The sequence below is a fragment of the Pieris rapae genome, chromosome 1 (assembly GCF_905147795.1).
Source record: "Pieris rapae chromosome 1, ilPieRapa1.1, whole genome shotgun sequence".
Lineage (NCBI taxonomy): Eukaryota > Metazoa > Arthropoda > Insecta > Lepidoptera > Pieridae > Pieris > Pieris rapae.
Genome location: NC_059509.1, coordinates 7,553,501 through 7,578,294, shown reverse-complemented (window position 1 = coordinate 7,578,294; position 24,794 = coordinate 7,553,501). Strand labels below are relative to the sequence as shown.

The window sequence follows — 24,794 nt, the reverse complement described above, 5'->3', positions numbered from 1 at the left end:
TTGACATTAGGTATTCACCACATTAATCTGTGGGCATTGGCATTTGACAGTAAATAAATAAATACAGGAACGTCATACTTTTCGCATCAAAAGTCAAAACGGCTGTAAAGTGTAATTCCTGTTTCAAAGTTTTCGTTTTATTTATTAGTGTTAATAAAATTAACATATTTTATGAATATATCATGTTTTTCTAAATAAAATATTATCGTTCATGTGCTACCTAATCAGATAACATAATTGAAAAAAAAAACAAGAATGGAGGCGAACGGTGTTGTTCTTAGTAGTAACTTAATAAAATGGTTACAAACTCTTAATCTCACAGCAAAACATGGAAATCCTGCAGGTAAATTATTTTACGTAAAACCTTAATAAATAGCATTTATATTGTTAAGTGTGATATTTATCACATTGTGAAAGTAGATTGACAAATAATTGTTAGATTGTCCTAATCTCGTAAATTTCGATTGCATTTAGAACTATCTGACGGTGTAGCAATAGCTGAAGCTCTAAGCCAGATTGCACCAGAATTCTTCACTGCTTCATGGAATTCAAAAATTAAAACTGATGTGGGACAAAACTGGAGACTCAAAGTTAGTAATATAAAGAAAATATTAGAAGGAGTTGTAGGTAAGTGAAAGGAACAAATATGTATAATTTTTATCAACATGACTATTTAGTAATATTAAACCCTCTTTTAAGTAGAAATATTCTAAAGAATAAAAAAGCTGTAATGCCACAGTTAACTTTGTTGGTTGTGAATGCTATGATTTATAGATTTTATCAAAAATATATCTCTTTTTTAGATTATCATCAAGATGTTCTCAATTTAAGTCTCCAAGAGTTTTCACGGCCAGATGTTGTAAACATTGCTGAACATGCAGATCCAGAGGATTTAGGGAGACTTCTACAACTTGTGCTTAGTAAGATTGTTATTAGATAAACATTACTGTTGATTCTTTGTCAACTGGTTCAATGCCCTGCCTGACCTTTGACTAATGGATTTTTCTTACAAGGGATCTGACATATTTTATTTTACATTTTTTTTTCTATAAACTTAATATTTTCATTTACAAAAATTGCATACTCAATCTACAGTCAGCGAAGCAAGGTTATTTCTTTTGTCTGATATTGCCTATTTAAAACCTTGACTTTTCTCAGACTGTCGACAATATTATTATTTTTATATCCTTTTTTTTTGACCCAGCAAGCTTATCTCGGTTTTCTTTTAAATAGAATAACAGTTTAAACGGTTCCAATGTGTGAAATTGATTGCTATCTGTACTATGTTGTCCATATTAAGTAGCGCTGTTCAGAGCAAATCCAGAGCATGTTTATTTTGAGCTTGGTTGATAAATGGTCTTAGAAAGTAATATTCTATATTAAATATGTACTTAAATATATTTTATTTCCTTATACATTATGTGACGTATCACTCCTGTATGTGGGGCACATACATAGGTAAGATTACGGTCCATACATACAGACAATATGTTAATAAAGTGTGTCCACACTGTAATATAAATTTATTTTATTACACAAAAATATTTTTAAAAATTACAAATGATTTGTTTTGCTCTATCAATCAGCATGCAATCTTTATTTTTTCTTCAAATATGTAACATTATGAATATGTGGTATACACGTAAAAAAAAGCCAAGGAATTAACTGATATTAAATATAATTGTGCAACTGTAAAATCTAGTCTACATCTGTTGTGGGGTTTCCTTTAAGGTGAACACTAGTGTCATGTCGTAAATCTAGCGTAAGACACAAGAATTCGTTCAGTAAGGCTTTTCTCGCATTGAGGTTTGTTAGTTTATGCAAATAAAGAAAACATTATTAATCAGTTTAAAAAAAAATCTACAAAGTTTAAATATTAGTAACAAGATATTAATAATCTAATATATAAAATAAAAACAAAATAAAAAATATTAAATGTTCAATTACATTTCATTTTTGCTGTTCAGTTAAGGCGGTTTATATGAAATCTTACATTTAAGTAAGTAAATAACATACAACGACCGCGATTTCTTCTTAGTGTATTTCAAGGCAATGTGCCTTGAAATACACAGTAATAGTATTAAAATATAAGTAATTATAAAATACGATATGGAACGTTAATTTTTGTATTAGAACCAAGACACCTGATAATATTTGGTAAGGCATATGTGTTTATATTAATTTAACCCAATCAATGTGTAGTGTTTTAGTGACATGGCTAAACAAATTTTTTGGTGGGAAATCTATTGTGTATCTACTCCGTATTAATCACGTCCAGGAACAACTTGTTATGTTAACTCGTTATAATTATAATGTTTTTATCAGGTTGTGCAGTCAACTGTAACAAGAAAGAAGAGTACATCACGCGAATTATGGAACTAGAGCTGTCATGTCAGCGATCTATAATGCAAGCAATACAGGTAATTGTAGCAATTAGCACTTAGAAAATATTTATTAATTGGGTTAAATATTATTTTCGCATTAATTAACTTTGCAATATTGCATACATAAGTTATAGTACATTGTTTTGATGTACATATTTTTATAAGATTGCCTATACGCAACGATTACGTAGACCTATATTCCAATAAATAGTTTTTTAATACATCATAATTTGCGATAGCGTCTATAAAAATATTTAACATGTTGTTGAATTTTAAGTACTTGTAATATGTAGTTGTAGTAATGCAAGTTTCGAACTCGGAAACGGATACCCGAAACATGGAAATTATTCTTATTACTCCTATATTTCTGTTGATAAAATTAAATATTACACATTCAATTGTAAACAGGGCGTAAAATCGTAATATATTATCGCAATAAAAAAATTAGCAAAGTCTTGCACAAGTGCACTTACGACGATGCACGCCCGACGCCCGCCCGGCTAATGTACGCACCGAATGTCCTTGCATCACGAAGCAGACAATAAATTTAGTTAGCTTTAGGCTACTGCAGGTGCCTCACTCGTTGTTGTTCATAGTCATTTTTAAACTAAGTGCGTACGGATTTTACGAAACGATTAGATCATAATAAGTATAATATATAGAGTGCATGAGATTACTATAATTTGAAACAGTGTTAGTAGTTATCTATGTAAATGTTTATTAGGAGTTGGAAAATATTACTTTGGGACAAATTCGAGCGAGTCTGCCTTTGGATGAGCCCACGGTGGAGCCCACGGATGTTGATATGAAAGAGGTTCTTGCTCAGAGATGCCATGAACTTGATGCACAAGTAAGTTATAATTATAACTATATATATGTATTTAATTATATTCTGTCTAATTAAGTTTAATTATACGGAGGATCATTAATGATGATCAAGTAGTTATTGACCTAATAGTAGAGGATATAGTCTCCGAAGTTTTGTGAGTTATATAGTCCATAATGCCAAGTGATTAGTTCTAGCTTGTACTGTCAAAGCTTAACCCCCTTGGTTATACAAAAAGTAATTAAAGGAGTGCAATTAGACTGCATATGATTTCGTATTATGTTATACGCTTACATTATTAATCCTAAATGCTTAAATATACAATACTTTATTGCAATATATATTACAATGGTATTAAGATTCATATAAGTTGGTCATTTACAGGATGCCGAACTTATTTTTGTTTATTTGTTTTAATATAGAAGACTTGTCCTCCAAATTGGTTGCACGAAATGTTTTATGTAATTAAATCTTTCATTTAAAAGTGAAATGACGTAACAGCCAGTGTACATTTACGTGTTGGTATGTTTCTGTACGATACGATCTTTTTAGAAGTCAACCACTCTGAACTCAAATTGCTCAATAAGAAAAATATATAGAACGTCAAGGTCATTATAAGCTTAATTATTTACCAGGTAAAAGCCCTTCAAGAAGAAAATATGACGCTATTAAGTGAAATGAATAGGCTCACTGCAGCCCGGGAGGCTGACAACGAGAGCAAAGACGATCTGGATGATGCAGGTGCATCGTTAGGACCAGCACACGCTGGTACATTACGATATAGCAATATGCGTAAACAACTGGATTCTTTGAAAGATGAACTGGATAAGGTGGAGTTACAGAGAGATGATCAGAAAGCGAGAGCAGATGTACTTGAACGAGAAGTTGCGCTTTTGAAATTGAAGAATGAAGAGCTACAGGTATGTCTTAGTGATTGATCTTGAATTAGGATTTTTTTGCAAGTTATTTATAGATTTGATAAAGTTTACTTACTACAAAAATGTTATTAGATTTTAGTAAATTGTCGCTGTTGACTTTTTAATGGATAAAAAACATGAATTATGGAGTTCGATTTGTATTTATTGAGTTGTGAATTACACTGCATCCATTTATAGATAGCGGCAATTGACAACGTCGCGCTGAAAGACGAAGTTGATGCGTTGAGGGAAACAGCGGCGAAGGCGGCTGCTTTGGAAGCCACTGTGGCCTCTTACAAGAAGAGGATGGAGGAACATGTGGACTTGCGGAGACGGGTAAGATCATGAGATACATATATATATTTTCCATAGGTTGTAATAGTTGAAAAGCGCAAGATCAAGTCTCGGATCTTAATAGAATTCATCCATTTTGTTCAAACTTATTTATAGTATGTATTATAAATAAGTAAAAAAATAATATATTTTTAAAAGACGTGCTAAGTGACTTGTCTGCTATTAATAGAGAAAGTATTTTGCTCATCTGCATTATACGGAAAGAAAATGCCAAGACATAATTTATTACTGTTGGTTCATTGATCTCGAAGCATTATGATTTAATATGTATAATGACGCAATTTTAGTCTAGTATGAGAATTGCAAAAGCGTTTTTAAATTTTGAGTAGATTTGCGTAATGTTGAATGGCCTTAATGAATTTGGTTTAAACCCGCGTGAAATTACTAAAGTAGGACAGTCGGTTCGTGTAAATGTAATAATATGAATTAGGTCGCTCTGAATGTACTCTTGCGTGGTTGAAAATTTACCATTGCAAAGTAAATAATGTGACGCAATAAAAGTTTCCGTGATAAATGTTGTAATTTAAGTTTTTTTTACGAAATTAATTGATCTCAGATGTTGTACATAAATAGTCTTATTAACGATTGTGCCACAAAGTAATGTGGTTAATACAACGTTTTTTTAAATAAATTGAACTTAATAATTAAAACATATATATACAATTGTCAGTAGATAAGAAAACAATAATTAGGGGAAATTAAGAGAGGTAGGCTGATAACGAATACTTAGCCTTTAAATAAAATACTAAGAGTTACGCCCAACACTTAGGTACTAAACAAAATTGAATTAAATGTGTCAAAAAATTGTGGATTACCTCAATAAAATTTACAAAATAAACATAGCGAAAATCTCATCAATGATATTATATTTTATCCCAATTGAATTGAAGATATTTATAAACATAAATTATAAAATTTTGGAATTATTTCAGGTAAAACTACTTGAGGTAGCAAACACAGAGCACGTACATCGGGCTATAGAGTACGAGCAGGCGGCAAACCGCGCCAACGCTATTCGGGGACAATTAGACATTTATAAGAAACAGGTAAGATTATTTGTGAATATCTCAAAGTGGGGGGATTTATTTTTGTGTCTGATTGGCAATTGTAGGCAAGATCTCTGTCTCTTATACCATAAAACGCCGCTTGACTTTTAGCTGCGTTCGTAGTAAAATATAATATAAACTAAGTTTGTTAAAATTATAATGGAAATCGATTTAATATATTGTTGTATACATTCGTCATGCAGTTTGATTTTATTTCGTTGTTTCCAATTTTGATGATTATTAAGTGTGTTTAACATTTATTGTTCCTGGGTTCCCGGCATAGTAATATTTTTTACTGAAGTATTTCCGAACCAATTCGACTTAGGGTCCTTCAAGAAAAGAGCGTACCGATTCTTAAAAGGCCGCCAGTGAGCTTGCGAGCCTTCTGGCAGTGCGAGTGTCCATGGGCGACGGTGTCACTTAACATCAGGTGAGCCTCTTGCTCGTCTGCCTCCTGTAACATAAAAAAAAATTCTTCGGGACGGTACATAATAATGAGAAATATGTTAATAATTCGTATATAGAAATATCAGTTTTAATCACAATGCAGGGAACCGCGCTATAATTTAATGAACCTGTTTTAAATTTTTATGATATTTTTGTATTTATTTAAAAGTGTAATTTTTCGAATTAGGTATGGTATTGTATGGTGGGCTCAATTACCGCAATTAGACTCAAATTTTACTAATTATTTTCTAACATAAATAAGAGATATGTATGAATTAATTATTTTTAATAACTATTACAGGTAATCGATTTAAATGAGAAGTTAGATGCTGAAGTAACCAAAGCTGACCGATTGGAGATAGAAAACAAGAAACTTAGCAGTCACGTGGCGTCGCTCCAACGAGAGAAAGAAACATTGCTGCAAGACCGAGATAAACTGAAGGAGACGGTGGAAGAGTTGCGCTTTTCAACTATTACATCAGATGAAGTTGCCAACGCAAGTGAGTTTACTAGAGTGCTATTTGTAAATTAATCGCTTAATGTATGAATTTGTTTCGCTTGTCTATTTATATATAGATTATTATAAAAAAAACTTCTCCTTCTCCATTTTCGGTAAAATAAAATACGTTTAATATGGAACGTAAGATATACAGGTTTCACTTATTCCAAGTCATTAAGTTTGAACCTGTAGGCATCCCTATTCATTGGTAAAGAAGACAGAGGGTGTAGGCGTATATGGTGTGGTGTGTGTCGTCTTTAAATTGTGTTTTTATTTTAATATTGCTTAATGCTGTATTTCTTTACAAACTCTTTTTGACTAACTTTCATTCTATTTTCGAGTTGTTTTGTTAAAGCCACAACACTACAACAACAAAAGTGTACATATTGTACAATTTTCTCATTTCCCTCCTATGCATTTCCTTGTTTTTCATTATTTCACCCTTATTATTAAGGGTACTTATAAGTGTAGTATTTTATTTTTATAAGAAAACAACGGAAGCTCAAGTAACAATTTTGCTCCTCGTAAATTTCTTATAATTTTTTGAAGCCACCTCCAGGTTAGAACTGTTAGCTACAGAGACGATTAGGATATATTTAATGAAAAAAAATTGTTTAATCTATACGTAACTTAATACGTACGAGAACTTAACTTTATCTAATTCTCCAAATTGTTGGATTGACTTCAGATGTTTTTTTCAGGAGCGAATGAAGAAAATGTATCGCAGGAGTTAATGCCAAACGATGTTAAAGAGAGATTAATAAGACTAGAACATGAAAATAAGTTATTAAAGCAGAACCAAGGCTCACAGGCTGATCAGGCTTCAGTACAAGTAAGACATTATATATAGAAAGAAAGAAAGAACTTTATTATTACATAATAAAAATGATATTTAGAATTAGTATTCCCCGTTAGCAGTTAGTCTCTTCCTAATGACATATTAACACTTACATTTAACGCTTAATATAATTGAATTATTGTTTCACAATAAGAATATTTTCCGTTTCATAGGACAGGTTATATCAATGTATAAAGTTTTAAATTGTTAGGTTAATCTCATGTCGCGTGTTGTTGACCAATCAAAGTAAAATTGTCTTTAGATTTGTCAAAACAATTCATTTTGATTGGTCAACATGAATTGTCATTAGAGCAGTTTTAATCATTGAAATTCAAAAAAGTACTTGTAAGTTAAAATCTTAACAAAAACAAACAATTATAAAAAAAGTCCAAAGTGTCATCAGTATTTGTATTATGTTTAAATAAAAGTATATTTGTTATTTTTCTAGACTCTTCTAGAAGACTATGTGGCTCGTTTGGAGAAGCAGCGAGCGATGAATCGCGAGGCAAATCAGCGGATTATGCAGTTGGAAGCGGCCATAGAAGCGCCCCACCCAAGACTAGCTTCTGCTATTGAAGATAATCAAAGAAAATGTAATTACGCAGTATTTTATTTTTTATATTTCTATAAAATTTAGGTGAATTTATTTAAAAAAATCTGTGAATAAGAATAATCAATAGGTCTGTCTATCTCTGTCTTTTTGGAGCTATATTATTAACGATTTCATTACAGTACTATCTTCTTCTTTCAATCATTATAGTAGTTATCATGTCTTCCAGTAATGCGTGAATAGTCATCTTCAAAAACTATTGAACTGCTGTTGATAAAACTTAGACGGTTTTCTAAGTTAAAATATACCTGATTGAAAATTACCATACCAAAGTGAATGACTTGGTTTCTGGGTAATTTAAGGATAAACATACATTTATGAACTTTTATCACATGCCCTTAGAATCCAAAATAGATCTCCATATTGAAATTAAAAAAATTTACATATTTACAGACCAAATGGATATCATCCTTTTTGAAGGTAGAATTGCTGTATAATTCTAAAACATATTAATTTGTATTAAGCTATTTTTTTTTATAAAACAAAAAGGATGTATACATTATTGGGCAATTCGAGATGATTTGTTTTATTGAACTCTGTTTAATCCAGCAATGCTGTGATCATGACATTGTTCAAACGAGACTTTTCATATTTCGTATTTGCATTGTATTATATTTAGCTTTGCGATATCGTTAAATTCCAATATGAATTTAAGAATTTTAAGCACTCGTTTCAGCGCTGCAATTAGAAGAGCTGCAAGCGGCTTTAGCTGAAGAACGGCGTCGAGCAGGCAAACTCCAAGAGGCCGTAGCCGCACGTGAGGCGGAACTGCTAGCGACAGAAGACAAGTACAAGAAGTGCGTCGAAAAGGCCAAGGAAGTCGTACGAACGCTTAATCCGAGGACCACAGGTAATACCTATATTAAAAAAAACTCAGTGGCGCTATGGCGGGTATGTGACTCTAGATTTCTGTATATGTTTCGTGATCTTTGTTTTTTTCTAATAGGCATCTCGACATACGCTGTTGAGTTTTTGTGCCTATCTTAAATGGTAAGGAAACCGGCATGGTCTTTACCATTTACCTTCACCATACGGACAAGTGCTTACTGCGACCATAGACAAAATATTCTTTTGTTTCAAAGTCGTCGTGACAGTCGTACGCTAAAGCTAGTAGTCCATCACTGCTCTTACATGACTGCTCATTCAGGTGTTTTAATTAATTAATGTACTTAGTAAACAAGCAAAAGGTAGTACTTCTTTGAAATAATTTTTTTGAATATCAGATATAGTATCGGATATAGTGGTGCGTAAGATGGAATCACGAAGAACTGCGATCCTATGTCAAATTAGTATTGAAAATATCAAAATATATTTAGTAACTATTAATTAATTTTTAATATATGTAATATATTATACCTTATACATTAAAAACTCTCTCGTCTTACAGAGGCAAATTAATTTTAGCTTCATAAAAAAAAATGATGTGAATTTTTTATTGAATTTGTCAGGTCAACAACCCTTGTCAGATGCAACTTTGGGATACTCTCGAGCGATCACTAGTGCAAGTGGCGCGTGTACGACCGTCGCACGACCTGAAACCACGCCCCCTAACGCGCAGAGACATGAGTAAGGATTTTGAAATATATTTACAACAAGCAATAGTTATAATATCAATCATAGAGTCTACTATTAGGCACTACTTGGCTTTCGCAACATTGCGAAGCTCATAAATATCTAGAATTTCTTGTAGATAAAAAAAATAATAGAAAATTAAATACTGCTAATATTGTCCAATAAAGTATTATACTTCTATATCTAATGACAGTGAGTCTTATTCATAACTAATATATCTGTTGATACAGTTCCTTGCATCTGTCCCTTTTCCTGAGACCGTATACAAATTTGACAGAAAGAGACAAAAGAGTGTAGGGTAATGCATACTAATCTGTAGGTGGAGCGGGACAGACGAGAGCCGTGTGTCAGTGAACGAGCAACGGCTAATGGCGTCCGCTTGGTACGAGCTTGGCGCGCGTTGCCATCGCGACGCAGTCGAAAGTAAGTTTGCGTTATTATCGGCAGGACACTCGTTCCTGGCGAGACAAAGACGTCAACCGCCCAGGCCGAGGCATTCCCCCGCTGCGCCTGCGCATTAACCTACATTCGTTGTGTTCCAACACCATCTAAACATTACGCACAGGTTGCTATATTGGCAGATTTAATTGGTGTGTGTAAAGGAGTCTTTATTATTAATTCTTAAGTAAATCTGTTCAATTAATTATGTGAATATTGTAATAATCTTTTATAAATTTCTTGCATTCAAACTAGTTTTACTGTATTTTATGTTATATATCTCTGTATAGTTTTATGTTTTAATCTACAATATCAAACTTGAATCTGGTTTCAAGAGCTGTCAAACCTTTATGTATGAATTTTGACATTTTTGACAGAGCTAAAGAGCAAATGGACCTTTAATATACCAATATAGCAATTATTGCATTGTGTTGTAAGTTTTAAATAGGTAATATAAAAAAACACTTCGAGTGTTTTAATAAAATCCTTTTTTTAATTCTTACAGACAATAGTTGTTAGTAAGTTGTATTATAAAATGCGTTTTATAATTGTTATTTTTAGATCCTAATTTTCCTGTTTCTCAATCTAAACACACTGTTACTTAGAATCTACTCTAAAAATATTGTAATATCAAAACAACACCGATATTAAATTTATGTGGCCTTAGTAACGCATAATATAAATATTTTTTATGTAATTAGAGAGTATTATTATATAAGCTGAGTGTAAAACGTGATAGTAACTTAGGAACATTTCATTATATATTAAGTTATCAGTTATGCCGTAACATATACTCACATACGTATATTTTAATTCTTCATTCAGGGTTTTTTCTGCCATTAAATGCAATATTTTTTATTTTCAAACTATCAAATAATAATTACGCTCACGTTAATCACATTATTTAGTTATATGGAATGTTAAAATTATATGTAAGCTATATGATATAATATACTAATAAAGTGTTCGTTAGGATAGAAGATGCTTCGTCAATTTAATAGTTGCTGATAAATTAATGATTTTGATCGCTTCAAGTGCTAAAAGTTTCGTTTGGCACATTGTAGCAACTAACTAATATGTTTTAGTTAAAAATCCATCAGAAGATGATTATGGACTTGTAATATTATTTGCTTCCAACTTTTATTTACTACATTACATTAGGATCTAAACTTTTAAATGTGTTTAGAACAATATTGATCAACAATTGATTTTTATATTCTATTATTTTCGCTATTGGACACGGCCATTGTTCATAATAATGTAGTTTTGTGACATCCACCTATCAGAATTATAGTGTAAAAAGTAATCTTTAAGCGTACCTCATTTGAAATTATCCCATCTGTACTATATAAGAATCATTTAATGTTATATTTGTGATTATCGACTTGTATTGGATTATTGTTTATAATTATTATGTTTATCTTTACGTTTATATGATTTTGATTGAAATATTTTATCAACGGTTTTAATAAATTTTCCTACATAATGTGTGTTATTTTTATTGTATAAAAAACACCCAAGATATTTAATAATTTATTAGTTATCGAGATCACAAGCGACTGAATAAAATAATTTAACATATCACAAAATTAATAAAAACAGCAAATACATTGATCTTTTATCACAAATTATTTATAAAAAAATATGTTATAACAATAAAAGTTCTACCCTAGCACACTGAAAAATAAGCACACATTCGTAATTTCTATAACAGCCTTGATTCACATTGCGGTGGTAAAATGTTTCTCAACCAAAACTAAAAACATTCTCTTAATTTTTTGATGACAATGTTTGCGAATGGATTTGACATGTATTTCGAGTTTTTCTTCCTTTTTTTAATGATATATCCAACGATTTAAATTTAATTTATTGTTTAAAACATTGTTGAGAACATTGAGAAATGAATTGAATCGGAATACTTAGTCTATTTAGTCAAAGTCTTCATCGGAATCTGTCTTCAGTACACTGTCTGATCCGGAGCCTGGCTCGCTATCTATTGCTATCTCTCTGTAAAAAATAATTGTTTTATTCAATACCAAGGCAAGCGAGCAAAAAAACTTTAAATCACATTTCGGTGAATATAATTAAATGTTAAATTTCGTTGGACAAACAAGAGAGTAATTTAAGAAAACATCACCATTTTATAGTTATTTCTAATATCTCGCCTGAGAACGTAATACATGTCTTATTGCTTTTTCAATAGCCTGAATAAATCATTTGAACGCGAAGCAAGGTGGTCTATGATATTATTTTTCTTATTTATTATTCATGCTATTAAGTTGAAGTGAAAGGTAATATTAATAGGATCGGATAGAAGTTCACGCGCCAGTAAGTCACTTTTTCTTTTATTACTGCGCACCTATGTTTTAAATAAGTATACATGTACACTTCAATAAAGGCATATAGTATAATATTTATATTAGTATTAAAAATTCTGTGAGTTTAAAACGTGTTCGCAATCCCACACACTTGCCTGTATACCAGTGCGGTGTTCGCGTGAATCGCAGTTATACCTCTGCCGATAAAATTACCAGTCTACAAATTCATAAGTCTAAAAGTCTCATATTAAGAGTCCTTATTTATTTAACACAATAACTTCATCATACATTGTTGGAATACAACTTGTAAAATGCCGAGGTGCAAGATGCAATTTAAATTATATAACTTTTTGTTAATATCTTTTGCTTCGCCGCTCCAAGTTATTTACTCCTAATTAAGGGAATAAGTGAGTATTTTCCTGCTTGTCTTAAGTACAATTTTGTATTGTATAAAAAAAGTAATAGCAACTAACCCATTGATATCCTTAGTGAGCTGAATGTCGACATTAGTCGCGTTATCGTTGAGCCCATTGAGCGCCTCACAAAAGTCGCTGCCCACGTTCTGTAGGTGCTGCGTGTTCAGATGGAATCCCTGCGAAATAAATCATGTTAGGCGATGACGTCCCAACTGATATATTATGCAGCTTATCTTCGCTTAGCGCTTGCTCGCGTCTCGGGACCAAATAAAATTATTTAAGGACCCCTACATTCCGAAATCGTCTAATTTATTACTTAAGAGGATTAAAATGGTTTACATTGTATTCCTTTTATTAGTCGTGTTATTTATTACTCGAACGCAGTGCTAGTTTTTAATTATCAAAAACTTACGTACTCATAAAAAAGTATTTTTTCTTTAAAAGTTAAACGACGCGACGATTATATTACATAAAGATTTAATTAAACAGTTACGTAGATATCTTTTTAATAGAGCTATAAAAGTCATCACCGTTAAGCGAATTAACAAGTGAAATAAGCTATCCTGACGTTACATTGATTGAAAATATATTGCTGCATTATCTTACGAGATCTGCACGGGCAGATGAATTAGACTACATGTCAAACGCATCCTTATCATTAATCTCTCTCTATTAACTATCATTACTAATTGGAAAATGTAGTAAAATAATCGATCAAAAAGTAATTATTACTTACGAGTGACACGTGTTGTTATACAGAAATTCATTAACATCGAAGGTATAATGCTTTTTTCTGTAATATTAATTGTAGGAGTAAATAATACTGACACCGTAATGATGAATTGTTGAATTCGCATCGGTCGACTTCTTGCTCTTTTTCCTGTGATCCGTGAATATTTCTTTGCGATGAAAATATGTTTTTGCTTTCTCATGCTTATGTTTTGCTTGATTTATTGCAGTAAGTAGTGCTCTTGTAGATAATTTATTTAAACAAAAATATCATAACAATAACTGGAAAATATTTATGTGCTGCAAAGTGAAACTTCAAAATCTAAGACTGACCTTAAATGGGCCTCTGTCAAACCCGCAGAAAGATGCTTCCATAGTGTAGGAACGGGTGACACCAAGATGGCGCCACACAGTGACTCGTGCTGTACTCTCTCTTTCCCTCTCCACTCGGAAAGAACATGACCCCAAAGCAAATGCTGGCGATATCCGGTGCATCAGCGCCGGTAACATCTACATAGTAATTGCTTAATTTATATGAGCGGTGGTATCTTGTTAGAGGATGTAATAAAACAGTATAATTAAAAACCTGAATCTCATTGAACGGCACAAAACGTCTTTTTTAAATTCAACTTCTTATTCAACTCGATTTTAACGGAACAAACCAGAAACCACGGCTCTAGGAATATATGTGTTTAATCAATTCCAAAAATGGTGAAGTGCAATCTTGTAACGTCGATTATGCAACTTACGAGGTATTTAACAGGTTCGTCTTGTACGAGTCTGTCGTTACTGCACCAGCTCTCTGCGCCGGCGCATCCATAAAAAAATACGTTCTTTTTTCGTGAATGACCATGGTAATCACAGTATACAAGTGGAGGCTTCTTCCAAACCCGAACTAAATATTCGATTAAGCCCTGGACATAAATATTAATATAAGCAATCAAAAAAATAAAAGCAAGTCCCTACTTAATGTCGGTTATGATTTATATTCAATTACAAAGAATTTTTTCGTTTTTCGGATTAGCTTTTAGAGTTTTATTATCATGATCAGCGATTTAAGATTGCAATATATTACGGCATATACTTTACGAGACAAGAATAGACACTATTTTATTATAAGAAACTTGCGAGCGGGCGTACAACATACTTACTAAGTTGTCGGCTTTAATTAGAATACCTTCTGTGAGATTTGTCATGACAATAAGACATAACGAGTCACTAATTAATACAATTCACCTTTGTATGGTAGATAGAAGGATGCAAAACAGGATTTGGCTTGCACCAGCGTCGATTTAAATCTTCATTAGTTAGGCCGCACCGATGGCTGTAACAACACAGACATTATCGTTTCGAACCAGGAAGCTCTTGCCCGCTGGCTATACTCGATAAGCCGCCTGGACATGTTCATTGAGGTGACAAGACCGTGGGTCGGGAGGCAGCCATCGTTATTCTAATATCACACACGTATGGGGCCTTCAGTGCGTACTGAGCGTTATAACCGCATTGGATCGCATCAGATTGCGTTTTATTTATTTGCGACTACTCACTTGTTTGCATACCGTCGATAAAATCTCAGGAAAAGTGTGCAGCTTCTCAGATTCACCATAAGCTACCTAGGTAACGTACTTAAGGTACGTATCTTACATTGAATCGTATTTTAATTTACATTAGAGTATTTCAAAGCACCATTGTAACTCCTAGTTAGGTACCTACGCAACATATGCGTATAGATATTTACGTGCTTTCATTTGTTAGGGCTTATTTTTGTAGTTTTAATAAAGTTTTCTGAACAAATGAACAGTGCCCGCAGTCCACACGCACAGCATGCAATTAAAGGGACTGTTCCGTGTTCATTTCATTAAAGTCACAGCACGTTCGTCAATATAAAATTATAATTGATTCAAACTTATAAGGCTTACGAGCTGACAAAGAGAGTTTTGATGAGACAATTTGTTATACATCATTAAATAATATTATGGTCGACGTGCCGTTCAATATAATTGTAATGCAGCAATTCCCGCTAACGTTTATATTAAGCATCACAGTCAAGTTCTTATAATTTGCTAAGACAAAAAGAAGCACGGAGATTGCAATTGAGCACGAGATAACCGCACGTTCAACTATGCGTATGAATCAGACTGCAACTCCACAAATAAACAACAAAGACAAATCTAAATATAAATCAGAAAGAATTCGCCCGTGGGCTCAAATTATTTTCTTGTTTAACACAACGACCGTAAAATGAACATTGAATTGGAATAAGGAAGTCATTAACGCTTTATTCTATTAGAAAAGAATAACACCAATTGTGTTATTATTTACAGCTAGGTAAGGTCCGTACGTCTGCAATCTACGACAATTCTCCATAGGACGTCTGTTATTACAAGGTAATTCTTGTGATACGTAACTTCATCTCAGTATTGCTACGCATTTTGTAAGGCGCAGATGCGCTAGCGGTACTTATAATTGAGTAATACTTTTTCCATATTTCCTATCAAAATTTTGTATGCATGTATAAAGTAGGTTAAAATAAATAATCCTGTATAGTAACTAAGAACACTTTATGTATCAAAGTTTTATAACGAATGAAAACCAAACAATTAACATAAATGATAATACCATGCGACCCTATTTCAATGCCATTATTATCTGCTGAGTATCTTAACTTCATCGAGATCCAGTTCGACTAAGTTAACTTGAACTAATTAATCAAGATAAGAGTTGCTCTAGATGCATAGAAAACGATTCACTATAGCCGCCTCGAAAAGGCTTCGGCGTTTACGTACAAATAAATTAAAATATCTCAGTGGTAACTGAACCTAACATGGGGATAGTTTCTATTAACAGTAACTTCGCGTGCAACCATTGTATAGTTTTTAAAACGTTGGGACAGTTCGACGTTCGTCCAATTAGGAATGTTCCAGCGCGGAGATCATTAGTGGCCGTTGCAGACGCGCCGAGGGCGTAGGAGACCGAGTTAACTCTCATGCAGCGTCCTTCAAGTGCAAACCGGTTGCGCATCTTTTACTCTTATCATTGAAAAAATGTCGCATGTGTGAACCCAGCCGAACAAGCCAGAAACATCACCTCGTCCGCCTTATTTATGGAGGACTGTTGCGGTACTGGATCACACTTAAAGCATCTTTTTAAAACAACGTAAAAAACCTTTATTAAGCATAGAGTTTATTTAAAAGTTTCACAACCATAAAATTACTCTTGATTATAGCAAAATATGCTATAAATATTTGATGATCTCTCCGAATAGTTTAGTCGAAGCACTTTGAGCATAAACTATGATTAAGTACTATGCAGTAGCCCTTTGATGTGTGTAGTGACGATCGAGGCTGGTTCAAGGGTTCGCTTGCCCATCTATTTATAGACTACGGCGTTGCGATGCTATCGGACCTCAACCATACCTCGGCAGGCCGCCGCGCACGACGCCTTCCCGCCCTCTATGCATCCCTCCTCTAAAGCTTACCCAATAAAATAGATCAAACTGAAACTATTTTACTTTCGTTGCTGCTATTTATATCACATGTCCATTGTTTATCGCGAGGGGAATTAATAGCCGCCGGCGTCGTCTGCCTTTACTCGCGATACTAGTCGAGTTGATCAAATTGTAAACCAATGAATATTGACGTTTGGCGCATGCTAATTAGTTTCATTGCGAGAATAATAATATTTCCATTGCGATAGATATCAATAATGTTGACGGTTAGATAAGTAGAGGCCGGGGCACACGTCGTGCTCATCCGTATGCTGCCCGCGGAGGCTGTTTCCTGACAGAGGGTAGTCAATGCGTCATCCACATCGCCTTCCATAAAAAAGGCGGCCTTAAGAAAATAACTTAAGTATTCATCTTTACACACATATTCGATATATATGTTCAAGCATTAAAAAAAAACGTGTTATACATTTATTTGGAAATTAATGAAATCCTTAGTAAATCTTTATATTCGATTTACAAAATCCTGTACTCTATATATTTGTATCTTGTACACATAGCAGGCATACACATTTCAATATATAAAATAAATTGTATTCTGTTTGCTATTACATTGTCAATTACTAGAAAATCCGACGATTATCTTATAACTTTGAGCTAGTACTCAGGCCAAAGGTCGTCACGTGGCCGTATTAGGCTAGTCAGACTCTTTGAAGTGTACACTAATGGACTGATCGTATCGTAGTCTCGTTTCTCGTTACTTGTAAGAGAACATATACGAGTCCCTTTTGGATCCGTAGATACATCCAGATCCGCTGGCTAAGCCTAACTCTGTATTCTTGTCTGCTACCGGACACGAGCCGAGTTATTTACGATAGTCGCGAGACAATCGGCCGGTCGCAGTGCTTATCCGGTGCCACCGACGTGGTGCCAATAACATGACGTGGCCACCTTTATTAAACACCATCCGTTCAAATTAATACACGTTCCTAAGCGATAGAACAATCGTTGTTGATTCATACGCTATTATGTTATTATAACATGGAAATAACTGACTTGAGCTTTGCACATTTTGCATAATTATAATGTTCCGAGAAATAGTTTTTTCCCTTAAATATGCGTGGAGAGAATGAAGATGAAGCTAACGGTGTCAGGTCGACTAATTGATTTTATTTGCTGGATGTTGGCGGAAGCGCGACGATTCGCCACGGATCGGTTCAACGACACGGCTTCGCTCAACAAACTGTCCTCACCTGCGGAATGCAGTCTGCGTTATAAAGGAGATTAACTTATTTTATAATTTTACATTTTTGTGTATACTAGTTTTCATGGTGGTGCTTCTCTTCATGAGCAAATAAGTAATTTAGTTAATTCCGCAAAGCCTGTTTTCAATAAGCCCACATATTATTATGCGTATCTGAAATATGCACATTATCGTACTTATTTTAAAACGTAATAGCATTAAAATAAATGTATGTAATTGTTACTTATACGAGGTCTTGTATATAAAGTTAATAACACACGTTCGATATTGGATTACAAAAAGGTCTGGCGGTTGAGTTCAGATGACGTTATAAACGGACTTCGTGAGGCTAATTTGTAAAACTTCGTCCTTTAGCGCCTGCGATCTTCGCGAGAATTATAGCGCTGCGAGCAATTGTAACAATTATTAAGGTGAAGATAATGGCAAGAATGAGTCATAGAAACTGAGGTCGACGGGATGAACAGGTAATAGCCTGGCGGCGGCGGGTGCCACGGGCAGGGCACATAACATTATTTACATAATCGCGAGCACCGGGCGTCCTTGGCGCTCCTATTGTAGGATCCGTACATTGCTTTTATGTCGCTTAATGACAATAAAAGCTTCTTCAATTTAACTATACCATATAAGCTTTCGTGTTAACCATGCCAATTTAATTTAATTTCATTCGTATTTCAGGATGCATTTCGTTCAGTTATTGGTTTAAAATTACGTATAAATCCGCGCCACATATAACATTCAATACGAATGCTATGACAAGTATACTATTTTCCGCCCGTAAAATAAATGATGCGTTCTTAAAATCGTCGGAGTCGTGCTTGCCTTCGCGCACTAAAACATCGCACGACCCTTTCTTATGAGTCCTGTATTCGTTTCCATCGTAATTCACTAGTTGACTTTTCATTATTTATGACCGCTAAGTTTCGTCGTGGCTATTCTCACTGCGCTGTTAATGCATATAAGCGAATATTAAGGACATCTGAATAGAACAACAGAGGTCAAGGTCTGGCACAGCTTTCATGACTCTTTGAGAGGTCTGCGGCCAGTATCGTTACTCGCATATAATGTTTTCCTAACTTTAAGCCCCTTTGCATGTTACCTATGCTTTTAGTTGTTAATTTATATCCTAAGAGGCCAAAGTCTCATCTATAAATTTTACTTGTGTGATATGGAAGTGTTTTTGAATTCCTGAGATTATCGTAAACGAGGCTTCCAGGAAGGACGCGAGATTTTAATAGCTGGGCGTCGATGGGCGTCCATCCTTGAAACATTATAACTCAAGGTGAGTGACGTACGAGACATGGCTAAGTTTTAATAGTCTTGTGGTGTAAAACACCGTATTGAAGGAATTGGAAGTACTATAACTTTTATGACACATAATTTTACCTGCATGTACTGTCTTAGTCTTGTTTAGAGCTTACAGTATTTTTAAGCATTGTATAAGGTGAGTTTCCCGTAAGTGAGAAAGCTTTTTCAATCTTTTGCATATTATTAAATACGTAACATAAAAAAAAATTGATTATTAATTAATACATATAAACTGATGCAATCAAAAGATGTACACCAATTGGCTACGTGGCTTTATCTATCATCATTACCCCTATAAGTATTGTATAGCAAATTGAAATAGATAATTGCAAGTAACACCGGGGGGGCAATAAACTTGCTACAATATAAGTCGGTAGGCGTTGACGCGGAACACACTAAGCAATCCCAGTAGAATCCGGAAGCAAAGATAATTTTCACAATAAAATTGAACCTTGTACAGCAACGCACACACTCTTGCGTAAAACCAGGAGAAAAAATTGCCTGTAACCAGCGTTTTCCCAGGCCTTGGGTTCTAAGTGCACTTTGATCGTGCTACGTCCAATCAATGAACCGTAGTAAATAAGCTAATGTGGTGCTATGATATTTCAAAATGGTGGACGAAGATATAACTTTCTTAATCAATCTACAATCTTATTCAAAAGATTGAGCAACATTGTTTAAAATGTGAAAAAATATTAACAAAGGTGTTATACAAAGCTATTCTACTTTCATCGATCGGGAACCAATAATCATGCGCGTAGGATCTCAATCACGGCACTGAGTAAATACTAACGGCGAGTTTCTGTCAATATTGATAGAGCCAACAACGATAACAAAGAACCATAGAATCTAATGATAAACAGAGTTCAAACATAGCACTTGCAGCTAAGGATCTCAGTGAATTGTCAAATCCAATACTTTTCCGATAAAGAAAGGCATATATGATGAAACCATATTTTATTACTTTTAAATATTCTAATAGATTATAATAACATTAACAACGTAATTTAAGAAACAATCTCCTGAATCTCCTATCGGAAATGTAAAATATTATGTAAATGCAATAAATGAAGAATACCTGAAAACATAAAGTAGTAAGGTTCGTGAGAAAGATTGGATCTTACGATCAATGCTTTCTTGCGGTGATGGCCATTGATTTTGAATTTATGATATTTCAAAACCACGTTCCGATCCACGAATCTCAAGTGCAAATTCTCTAGTGGCATCATTATTGTAATTTAAATTTTCCTTTACAAATTTTCAATTACAAACTAGGTATAGTATAGTCGTGACATTTGACGTATTGATCACAAAAAGGTAAAATAGATTTCTAGGTTGTTAATTAGTTGGTTTGAATATAAATATTACGCCTTACGCATTATATTATGAGCTATTTTTAACAAGACTCCTAGCAGTCGTTAACAGCGGCAAGGAACTCACGTTTAAGTGTAATAATGCGACTGTTTAAGATGAGATTTATCTAAATCTAAGAATATTAGTTTAATCAAAATTCCGTAATATTAGAGTAGGTATTTGAAATTGTTAGCGTGATGAGTGACTACTTAATGAGAGGATGTAACGTCAGATAGAGCTGTGGAAATTACAGGGCAATAGGAAGGCGGGTATCGTACGGTCCTATCCAGTACTCTAAGTGGTCTGACACTTCGCCGTGACGCTCCCTGATCCCAGGCCAATTATAACGGGATCCGATCTTACCATCAGCTCAATGTTGCGGTACTACTGTAGCGTAATTGCTTAAACACATAATCACTAATGTCGCAGGAGAATCGCGGGGCGAATCAATATCCTGGCGCCTTATCCGCGCCGATCAACGCTAATGGCTGGTTCCCGCTGCCTTCAAAGTATTGAATTATGATAAGTTTATTTGCTTACGTATACTCCCTTGGATTAAAGTGCTACATGCCACCACAGCAACGGTTCTCCTGATGACATTATTAGTTGCTCTTTCTTTCATTATGCATTTGAATATTTGTTCCCGATATTTTACGTCATATTATAACAAAAAATTAAATTATAATCCTAAGGGTCTGTTTCACAATGTATGGATAAAGTACCAAATAGCTATCTATATACACAAATTATCCGATAAAAGTTCCGAATAAGAAACTTTGCGTTTCATCATAATAGCGCTATCTGGCAGTATATGTAAAATTAAATTAATTTAATATTTCTTTTTTTGACGTTCATAAGTGTACATTGTTACCTATATGAATAAATAAATTTTGATTTGATTTGACAATCGTCAAACGCAACAATAGTGTTAACCTACAAATAAGTAATAAATAGCTTATTTGGAACTTAACCGGACATTGTGAAACAGACCCTAAATCTCACATAAATAAGTGTTTACAAAGGTGTAAAAAATTACCAAGCTAGCCGATGAGACGCGAAATACAAAACCACTGAATGTAATAATGGCCGACCCGCTTAAGTAAATGGAGGCTACATCACCATGTAACACCGTATAACATTAGTCTGTAAAGTGATCTGTTTTAATACAACAACGTACAAATTGCAAGATGTAAAGCCGTTATTTCATTTAGTAAAAGTTATAGACTATGGTACTAGAATTTGGATTAGTAAAAAAGCAATAAAGAAAAGAAATCTGACTTTTTAATGTAAGTTATATGCATATTATCTAGTACAACGCGAGTTGATATGTAGATAACATATATATTATATACGTATAATAAGAATATAGTGGTATTAGAAATATTTTTTTTTTATATTAAATAAATTAGTCCATAATAAAGTAATATATCTTTTCAAATGTTTTGTCTCAATATAAATTTCCAATATCAGCTTTTATTATTTTTGTTAGTAAATTAGTTTAATTTTATTTGAACAACCCACTATCAAATGTCCGCCGCCGTAAACTCGCGTTTAGTGAAATGTGTTACATAATATACATTACTCTGGTGTACTCCACTTACTTTCATAATGATTAATATGCAACTGTGACTTTGCATATTGTACTTTTTTAAATGTCTAATTAAGCAAGGTATGGGACGAGCGTGCGACTACGCGACGAATTTAATCACAAAAAGCTTTGCGAGGGCTCGAAGTAATTTGAAACGTTGCTTGAAAAGGAAATGTGGAGTAAGATCTCCACGTATCATACACGGGCGAAGAATGCTCTTCTTGCTGTTTTTTTATCAAATACTTTACTTCTGGGAATAACTACATGAACATCATCTTTTTAATAGGTATTAAAGAAGGTATTTTGATTGCAATGACACGGCTTTTTATCCGCTTTAATTATCAATATATGTGCGCCCGATGTGATAAGATTCTCTAATACAAAAACTCAGTAGTTATTAAAAAAGTTGACTATCACAAATATTTCAGGGGAATTTGTCATGCGCTGAAATACTAGTATGAACGACCCCCCTGAGGCCGGATAGTATATTGTTATTTCTTGATCAATTTATAGCTGAGCATTAACAATGTATATAAGGGTTTGTTTTTTAATATTAATCACATTCATTGGGGCTGTATATCACTGTCATTCGTAGCTTAAACTAAAGAAAACGAGTACAAAATCTGACTTGAGAAAAAACTTTGACATTCAAAATTGAAAAATTAAAATCGTATTCATCTTCGTCTTCTCCAAAATCGCAAAACCTAACAATAATAAAATGAGCAAAAAGCAAACAAGTTGTTGATTGACAGATAAAAAAGGCTTTTGACTGTCTGGCTCCAGGACCGAAGAAGAGTACCTATATCATTAAAAAGTTATTCTTGTCGCGGTGACTCATAGCCTACTTCGTCTTTTCAAATTGGAATAAATAAACCTTTTAACTATGTAACATTATTTTAAAGTTTGCATGAAGATTTATCCGACGCAGGAAAAAAAGAAATTGTATTAAATCTATGTTAATGATACAATCATACTAACTGTACTAGGTTTCTTTTTGTATAATTATTGATATTAATTATAACGGTTATCTAAGTTGTAATTTAAATCTATTTTTAAATAAAAAGCGGCCATAAATGTTTCCTTAAAGCTTGGTAAATGAGAATGAAATGCTACATTTCAATACAAAGGCCTAATCTCTTCGCCGCATAGTTTTGATTCCTTTTGTTGCTATTAAAGTAATATCATAGCTTTTTATGAAAATAAAATGGTAGATTTAATTTTATCGGCCCTTATCTCTGTCATACGTAACTCATCCGATGTAAGACAATACGATAGGCATCGACTGAATGCGATTAAAAAGATCGAAAAAAAGATTCCCGCAGGCATTAAAGCAGTCGGGCTCGCGTGCTTCATTTTAAGTGCAGTATCTTGTTGAATGTTTCAATGGTATATTGAATATTATTTGGAGTAGGTCCGTGGGGCGTTACAGCTGTGGTAATGGCTGGCGGGCGATTGCATTGTGTGCGATGCAGAGGCGCTTGTCAAAGCGAGGAGCCTCGCTCGGCGCGCGGGCAAACAACATCCCACCAATTAACGTAGCTTTCAAAGTTTAAAGTGGCAATGCAACGGCGGCGGCTTTCAAATGAATTTTATACTCCAGTTCGTTTTATTTTAGCATAGATCTAACAACCAAGATCCGAGATGCGAGACGTGCGTGTGCGGCAAGGTCAGACCATACAGCTCTTACTTTGCAGGTTTTACGTTCCATCAGCGCTGTCGCAGATAACGGCCTGACGCCAGCACTAATAAAATGTACTGGAAATAGCATATATGGAATATAATTTTAATCGAATTACTATTTTACTTCGTAAGTGCTTTTATAATTATTGATTGACTTTGATTTAAGTATTTACATAAACTTGTGTTCAAATTTTAGAGATAAAAATTGAAAAGAACTTTAAACGTTAAAAAAGAAAAAAACATTGCAAATTATTTTAATATTGTTTAAACTTAAAACCAATTATATCTACTGCGTACGCTACCGGTGGCTTCCATTTAAAGTAAAAATATCCTTAATAGTACAGGATTCCCTCATTATTTCTAAACAAAGATTTAAACGTGGTTCCACACACCGGCTTCGTGACCAACAATAATGATAAAGTGTAAGTAGAATTGCCGAAGGCGTCAGTTTTTTGCAAATGTGTTTATTTATGTTAATACAGGGCCATTCGAGTTTTCTCACTTTGTGGTATGTAAATGCTCTAATACGTAAATAACATTACGGTTAAATTCAATAAGGAATTTTAATATAGTCAACAAATTTAATGTATATAATACCTTCAGAGTAGAAAACTGTGGATAAAATAACTTATAGATACGTTTAATTGGCGAAGGCTACTGGAATTGTAATAAGATTTAACTTCTAAGTAGAAAATAACAAAATATCAAAAAGCTGTGCTCTTATCTTTTCGATAAGATCTGATTTTACTACGTACATAGAAAGCG

The 24,794-nt window shown here is 33.6% G+C and overlaps 2 protein-coding genes across 7 annotated transcripts in view; one reads left to right on the top strand and one right to left on the bottom strand.

Moving 5' to 3' along the window:
- The first annotated feature begins 76 nt into the window (after nucleotides 1-76).
- Nucleotides 77-11,408, top strand: LOC111003818 (protein hook). The gene is made up of 14 exons (XM_045634486.1): nucleotides 77-343; nucleotides 475-627; nucleotides 804-920; nucleotides 2,326-2,420; nucleotides 3,109-3,234; nucleotides 3,846-4,130; nucleotides 4,326-4,463; nucleotides 5,414-5,527; nucleotides 6,276-6,474; nucleotides 7,175-7,305; nucleotides 7,760-7,904; nucleotides 8,598-8,771; nucleotides 9,370-9,487; nucleotides 9,813-11,408. Exons 1-14 carry the CDS (start codon nucleotides 256-258, stop codon nucleotides 10,012-10,014), a joined length of 2,085 nt encoding a protein of 694 aa, XP_045490442.1. The 5' UTR covers nucleotides 77-255; the 3' UTR covers nucleotides 10,015-11,408.
- Nucleotides 11,409-11,462: 54 nt separating this feature from the next.
- The window catches only part of LOC111003815 (cytosolic carboxypeptidase 1), a 40,374-nt gene continuing 27,042 nt past the window's right edge, over nucleotides 11,463-24,794 (bottom strand). For 5 of the 6 annotated variants that reach the window (XM_045634359.1, XM_022274521.2, XM_045634419.1 and 2 more), the window contains 5 exons: nucleotides 14,631-14,718; nucleotides 14,144-14,308; nucleotides 13,728-13,904; nucleotides 12,723-12,841; nucleotides 11,463-11,938 (listed from right to left, as the gene is read on the bottom strand). In XM_045634359.1, the coding sequence (XP_045490315.1) occupies nucleotides 11,860-11,938; nucleotides 12,723-12,841; nucleotides 13,728-13,904; nucleotides 14,144-14,308; nucleotides 14,631-14,718 (628 nt within the window). In that variant the 3' untranslated portion in view covers nucleotides 11,463-11,859. Of the gene's footprint in view, nucleotides 11,939-12,358; nucleotides 12,447-12,722; nucleotides 12,842-13,727; nucleotides 13,905-14,143; nucleotides 14,309-14,630; nucleotides 14,719-24,794 lie in introns of those variants that run through there. The other variant, XM_045634373.1, reaches the window with a different exon arrangement.